The 7,712-nt window shown below is 47.3% G+C and overlaps 1 protein-coding gene across 1 annotated transcript; it reads left to right on the forward strand.

Annotated features, from left to right (window-relative positions):
* Window positions 1-5,213: 5,213 nt before the first annotated feature.
* On the forward strand, window positions 5,214-6,299 carry LOC133134834 (uncharacterized; the record flags this gene model as incomplete). Its single annotated transcript, XM_061251307.1, has 2 exons — window positions 5,214-5,330; window positions 5,526-6,299. Coding segments are annotated over 2 exons (891 nt in total), but the record flags the coding sequence as incomplete, so codon positions are not given.
* Between the last annotated feature and the right edge of the window lie 1,413 nt (window positions 6,300-7,712).

The following is a 7,712-nucleotide window of genomic DNA, read 5'->3' on the forward strand; positions in this document are numbered from 1 at the left end:
CAATTGGGCATCACTATCTTGCGGTTTTATTACATTTTCATTATCTTAGAAATATGAAGGCAACACTAATTTGGAATGTTGACGTCTCAACAGCGTGCATGGGCTTAATGACTTTGACATAAAGATACAATAGGTAATTTTGGATTTCTAACGGTCAAGAGAGGAATAGCAGCAACAAACACCTTCAAATCACAACACTGTTTATCCCTCCCCCTTCTTCGTAAATGTGCTAATGTTGAAACGCCATTTTCTGTGGCAATTACAGCCAATTTCCAAACAATATGCTTGAATTTTTGTACAGTTATAAATGTTTTGGTACAGAGTGTCGAGCCGTCAACTGTATATATTGAAACCCGAAATATAAACGCTGGCAGACAGTGAGTCAACATGTCAGTGAGCCCTTTTCAATGATTTTCAATTGAAAATCAATTGCTTGATTCAATGATTTACCTTTAAGTCCTTAGTGTATGTAAACCTCTGACTTCAACTGTAAGAATGCAAATAATGCAAAGAATAAGCCAAAGATTCTTCTGGCCTAAGTTGTATGAGGATGTAAAAACCTGTACCCAATGTCAGATGATGGGAAAATGAAACATGGCACATGCTCCCTTAGTCCATTTGCATGTAATAGAAATCTAATTTCAGCGAATTGGAGTTGATATAGTGGGACCATTACAGAGAAGCAAGTCATGAAACTTCATTTTAGTGATATGCAATTATGCAACCAGATATCCTTCTGTCTGGTTTTGTCATGAGGAAAGTAACTGCTTGAAACATAGTGACACCCCCGTTACAAATGTTCTCTCAAGTAGGCACTCCCGTGAAGTTCTCACTCACCAAGGCACAAACATTATGACCAATACATTTAAGCGGGTGTATCAGTTGTTAGGAATGAAAATAATCAGAACCATTCCTTACCAACAACAGACAGATGGCCTGGTCGAGTAGTTCATTCAGACCCTGGTAAACATGATCAAGAAGTTTATGTCACAGATGGAAAGGATTGGGATCACTGGATTCCCTTCCTGTCTTTTTCCTACCGTGAAGTGCCACAAGCTTCAATAGGATTCTCTCGTGTGTGAGCTGGACTTCAGTCATCTGACAACAGCAATAATATCAATAACTTCAGATATTCCAAAGGCTCCCAGACAACCTCTTTGTGGAGACTCTGGGGATAATAGAGCTTGTGGAGTGTAAGGCGGAAATTATTAATTATTATTAATTATTAAATTATTATTCTGGCATTATCACTCAGGGCTGGTCAGCTTGCTGGCTTCCTCTGGTATTGTGGAATATGTGGCTGTAAAGTAATTTAACCCAGGAGCATGCACCATTAACCCCCACTATCTCCGCACCCATATGGGCAGGAGCCTGTGGGGGAAGACTCAGGCCCCCAGCCGTAAAACTCATTACGACAGGGCAACATCCTTTACGGCACGGGAAGGTTTCAGAGGGCACGGCCTGTTGGGCCCATTATTCCCTTCAAACCCCCCTTTATTGCTCTCTCCCTCTTTTACTCAGTCACTAAATGATGTGTACAGCATTGGATGTTTCATGACAAAGTCAGTTTAGATGATATTCATGTTTGGTATTATTCTGATTGTTTCAGTGCAACTGGTGCAATGGTTTTATTTCTGCAACAGCAAACCCTGGACATCATAATCAACCAGGAACCAGGGATAAACTGTGTGAAGCTCTGCCCCAGTGAAAGCCATGTGCCTCAACCCCCCTGCACTTCCTGGGGAGGCGTGGCTCCAAAGTACAGATGGGTGACCCATTTTTAGGGTTAACATCAAAGGCCAGATTTTGGATTTAAGGACAGTAAACTAAGCAATCTGGGAGAATGCAATCAGCCTCCCGTGCACACAGTGCACATAATTTCTACGTACAGGGTGTCTGTAGCCAGACTCCCGTATGTAGCTTTTATTACCAGGTATGACTTATAAGACTCCGTAATTTGGTTTCCATTGTAATGTTTTTTGATTTGGAACTAGTGTGTAATTACGTATGTAACCTGCCTGGTAAAATAAATTGTTAAAACTTGATCTGTGTGGTTTCGCTTACTGACACTCAAAGTTATAGGGTAGGGAATGCTTGGTTTACCCCCTCAAACTGGTCTAGGGAGGATGAATATTTACGCTTAATGTATCACGGCATATAGCACCCGTAGACCTATGATGGTAAATCCCTCACCTCCGCGTGATAGTTCATTCATGTCGAGCACAGCCGTAGCTAGGTTGGTCTGTTTGGGTCCCTAGGCTGTAAACAGATATACCCAAGAGTAGCTATTCCTGCGACCTCTGTGATGACTATAGATATCTAGTCAGTTCGTGAGACGTGCACATAACGCGCGATGTGACATGCGGCGGTACCAGCAGAGGACTGTTCGGAGAGTAAATCTCAGTACAGGATTCCTATAGCGATCAAGTCAAAATTATCAATAAGAAATCTACCTAATGTGGATAACTAATCTAAATTATTATTCTAAAATGGAGTCAGATAAACAAAGGTGAATCTATTGGCCCTATTGTGGAGATTCTCGGTCAGCCCGGACCAGTAAAGAGCGGAAGGCAGAGTGGTACTCCTGTCTTTGTATCATGGTTTATTTATTGGCTGATCATTCTGACCAGGTGTTTAGTATCGCTGCGGGTTTTCCTCTAGACGCGGTAACGTAGATTTTTTTTGTTTGTCTATTACCTGTTAATCACTTCTACTGGTTGCATACCTGTAGAGTGATTGAACATTTGTCTTAAATAACTTAAATAGCTGTGGAATTTATCAGTAGATTAGCTTTGAATTGGTATTGCTTGTGAGCAATTGTAGGCCATTTAAATAGGCGTGTCAGAGCGACGCTAGCGTATATTAGACTGGTGAAAGTTGTCCTTAGTCAGTAAGTGCATCATTCTGACCAGGTGTTTAGTATCGCTGCGGGTTTTCCTCTAGACACGGTAACGTAGATTTTTTTTAAATTTCTCATTTGAACAGCAAGGGTTAGGGCTTGAGCCAGGTTGTTTGTCTATTACCTGTTAATCACTTCTACTGGTTGCATACCTGTAGAGTGATTGAACATTTGTCTTAAATAATTTAAATAGCTATGGAATTTATCAGTAGATTAGCTTTGATTTGGTATTGCTTGTGAGCAATTGTAGGCCATTTAAATAGGCGTGTCAGAGCGACGCTAGCGTATATTAGACTGGTGAAAGTTGTCCTTAGTCAGTAAGTGCATCATTCTGACCAGGTGTTTAGTATCGCTGCGGGTTTTCCTCTAGACGCGGTAACATAGATTTTTTTTATATTGCTCATTTGAACAGCAAGGGTTAGGGCTTGAGCCAGGTTGTTTGTCTATTACCTGTTAATCACTTCTACTGGTTGCATACCTGTAGAGTGATTGAACATTTGTCTTAAATAATTTAAATAGCTGTGGAATTTATCAGTAGATTAGCTTTGATTTGGTATTGCTTGTGAGTAATTGTAGGCCATTTAAATAGGCGTGTCAGAGCGACGCTAGCGTATATTAGACTGGTGCGTCGCTCCGTCCCAGTTTGTGATGTTATGTTTCACCCCATCCCAGTCTGCTATCTCCCTCGAAGACCCCCCCTGCGACGTGGGCCTCCACGGCGTCGGAACCCCTCAAACCTCAGCTATCCCCCGCTGACCCCCTGTGAGAACTGCCAGTCTGCCACTCGGAAGGCTGACTTAATCCCTGCGTATGCCTCCCTCCAGTCCCTACAATTCCTTGCCCTCACGGAGACCTGGATCACACCTGACAACACCGCCACTCCCGCTGCCCTCTCCTCCTCCTTCTCCTTCTCGCACACTCCCCGGCCTTCCGGCCGTGGCGGTGGTACTGGTCTTTTAATTTCCCCCTCATGGAAATTCTCTGTTCTCCCCCTCTCTGACCTGTCCATATCCACTTTTGAATTCCATTCTGTTGCAGTATCCTACCCTACTAACCTTTTCATTGCAGTTATCTACCGTCCTCCAGGGCCCCTGGAAAACTTCCTTGATGAGCTAGACACCCTTCTCAGCTCCTTCCCTGAGGATGGCACCCCACTGATTCTCCTTGGAGACTTCAACATCCACCTAGAAGCCTCCCAGTCTGCTGCCTTCCTACCGCTAATCCACTCCTTCGGCCTCTCCCTGCAACACTCTCCTCCAACCCACAAGGCGGGCAATGTCCTAGACCTTGTCTTTGTGAGGAACTGCTCATGCTCCGATTTCACGGTTACCCCTCTGCATACATCTGATCACCACTTCATCTCATTCTCCCTCCCTCTTCCTCCCCATCCTCCTCCCCCTCCTCCCACCCACACTTCCTCAGCCCGCCGTAACCTCCGCTCCCTCTCACCCTCTTCCTTTGCCAGCACCGTCACCGCCTCACTCCCCCCTCTCGAATCCTTCTCCAAACTCCCCGCTGACTCTGCATCTGCCACCCTCCTTTCATCTCTCTCCTCCGCCTTTGACTCTCTCTGTCCCCCTGTCTCAAAGCCACCTCGCACATCCCCTCCCAGTCCTTGGATATCTGACACCCTCCGTACCTCCAGGGCCAGCCTCCGCGCAGCGGAGAGGAAGTGGGGGAAATCCAGAGACGCTTCAGACCTCATGACTTACCAGTCTCTCCTGGCGGCATTCTCTTCCGATGTCACTGCCGCCAAAGCAAAATACTATCAAACACAAATTCAGATGCAGATCCTTTACAACCACCACCCCCCTCACTGTGCCCTTCCCCCCCTCTAGGCCCATCCCTTCCTTTTCCACTTTCTCCCCCCTTACAGACTCTGATGTTTCTCAACTCCTGCTCTGCCACCGCCCTACAACCTGTGCCCTTGACCCTATCCCCTCTTCTCTTCTCCAAACTATCACACCTGACATTCTCCCATTTGTCCCTTGTCAACTCCTCCCTGTCTTCCGGCTGTTTTCCGGCATCCTCCAAGAGGGCCCACATCACTCCGCTGCTAAAAAAGCCTACCCTGGATCCCTCCATCATCCAGAACTACCGCCCGGTATCTCTTCTTCCTTTCCTTTCTAAAACTATAGAACGAGCTGCTTCTACTCAACTTTCTTCCTTCTTTTCTAACAACAACCTGCTAGACCCCCATCAGTCTGGCTTCAGATCGGGCCACTCGACAGAGACTGCGCTCCTCTCCGTCAGTGAGTCACTCCATGTCGCACGAGCAGCCTCCCTCTCCTCTGTCCTCATTCTTCTAGATCTTTCTGCTGCCTTCGACACTGTGGATCACTCCATCCTCCTGTCTGCCCTGTCAGCAATGGGCATCTGTGGCACAGCCCTGGACTGGATTGAGTCCTACCTCTCTGGTCGCTCCTTCCAGGTTGCCTGGGCTGGTTCGGTATCGACACCTCGGCCCCTCGCCACAGGAGTTCCCCAGGGCTCAGTCCTTGGCCTGCTTCTTTTTTCTCTTTACACTCGCTCCCTTGACCCTGTGATCACTGCACATGGGCTATCCTACCACTGCTACGCGGACGATACCCAACTCTTCGTCTCGTTCCCGCCGTCTGATACGCAGGTTTCAGCCCGTATCTCTGCTTGCCTGAGGGACATCCAGAGCTGGATGGACAACCACCATCTAAAGCTCAACCCAGGTAAAACTGAAATGATATTCATCCCTGCTAATACCTCTCCCCATCTGGATCTCTCCATTTCCCTCGGGGATACCACACTCACGCCGTCACCCAGTGCAAGGAACCTCGGCGTGGTGATGGACAGCAGACTGTCCCTTTCCGAGAACATTGCGGCGGTGACCCGGTCTTGCAGGTTCTTCCTATACAACATACGGAGAATCCGCCCCTTTCTCACCCCCTACTCGACCCAGCTCCTGGTCCAAGCGATGGTTCTGTCCCGCCTGGACTACTGCAATTCCCTCTTGGCTGGCCTCCCAGCGTCCGCCATCAGACCCCTCCAACTCATCCAGAATGCAGCAGCTCGTCTGGTCTTCAACCTTCCCAAATACTCACACGTCACCCCCCTGCTTACTTCCCTCCACTGGCTGCCTGTCATGGCTCGCATCAAATTTAAAACATTGGTGCTAGCCTTCCAAGCAGTTAAAGGGTCTTCCCCAGCTTATCTGCAAAAAATCATCAGACCCTACACCCCTGCCAGACCGCTTCGTTCAGCCTCCACAGGCCGCTTGGCACCTCCCCCTCTCAGAACCTCCACCTCACGCTCACGACTACTGTCTGTTCTGGCTCCACGGTGGTGGAACGAACTCCCCGTTGAGGTCAGAACTATAGAATCTCTCCCCACCTTCAAGCGCAAGCTGAAGACACACCTCTTCAAGCAGCACCTCTCCCCATCCCTCCCTACCTCCCTGTGAACCTGTTGTTGTCTCTGTGACTTGCTTTGTGTATCGGTATTTTTAGTTGGCTAGGTAAGCAGTGTTTGGATAGTTAACTTTGGTCACTTTTGCTCTGTTTGTTTGTCAAAAAGAAAAATGGCCCATGTCCTTCTCTTTGTTGTACAGGTAGCAGTTGAAATTGTACTTCCCTCTAGGGTCTTTCAGCGAACTTATCCCTGGTTATGGGTATGCACTTTGTTGTACGTCGCTCTGGATAAGAGCGTCTGCCAAATGCCAATAATGTAATGTAATGTAATGTAATCTAGACTCTCCGCATAGGGGCCACAAATTTTTAACCCTATTAGTATTCTTTCAGCAACACCAGAAGCATGCTGATACCTTCAGCCCTCGCTAAATTCCGTCGTTGGGTTAGCGTGGGGTTTTACAGGAGTATCAGATAACTTTGAAGGTGGATCAGCCTGCTTAAGTGCTCAAGGAGGTGATCGAGCTGGGGGTGATTGAGCCATCAGTGAATGGAGCAGCCCCACCATAATGATTCCCAGGAAGGATGGTTGCTTGTGATGCTTTTCTGAATGTGATCCTTACCCAGTGCCCTTACCCACAAGGCTGACGACCTGGTGGAGCACCTGGGTAAGGCCAAATTCCTTACAACTTTGCATCTTTGCAAAGTTTATTGGCAGGTGCCACTTGCAGCTGACAGCCGGGAGCTGACTGCCTTCAAGACGCCATTTGGGCACTTCCACTTCACATTACTCCACTTCGATTTGCATGGAGCCCCGACAACTTTCCTATGAACCAGGTTCTCTGGGGTACCGAGCAATTTGTAGCAGCTTACCTGGATAATATCATCATCTACAACCTGGGAGGAGCATATTCAGCACTTGGAAGAGGTGGGGACACGGATAAAGGTTTCAGGTTTGACTATTCGTCCAAGCAAGTGTGCTTTGGCTATTGGGAGACCTCCTACTTTGGCTATATGCTGGGCTGAGGGGGGCTGATCTGACTTCAAGGTTGAGGTGATCATGTCTGCAGACTGGCCTACACAAAAAAGCAAATCATTCCTTTGACTTGTTGAGTGGTACAGACATTTTATTCCAGACTTTTCCACCCAGGCAGCGGCAATGACTGAGTTGAGCCTGAAAACCCAGCCTAACAACATCCAGTGGATGGTAGAATGTGAAGCAGCTTTTAAGGGCTTGAAAGGTGCTCTTTGTCAATTGCCTGTGCTGCTGAGTCCTGAGTATGAACAGACATTGACAGTGCAGACAGATGCATCTGAACAAGGTTTAGGGGCCATTCTGCTGGGATTTGGGACAGCTGCAGCCTATAGCCTACATCATCTGTAAGCTTTTGCCACAGGAATGAAACTACTCTACTGTTGAGAAATGTTTGCCAAAA

Source organism: Conger conger, chromosome 8 (genome assembly GCF_963514075.1).
Source record: "Conger conger chromosome 8, fConCon1.1, whole genome shotgun sequence".
NCBI lineage: Eukaryota > Metazoa > Chordata > Actinopteri > Anguilliformes > Congridae > Conger > Conger conger.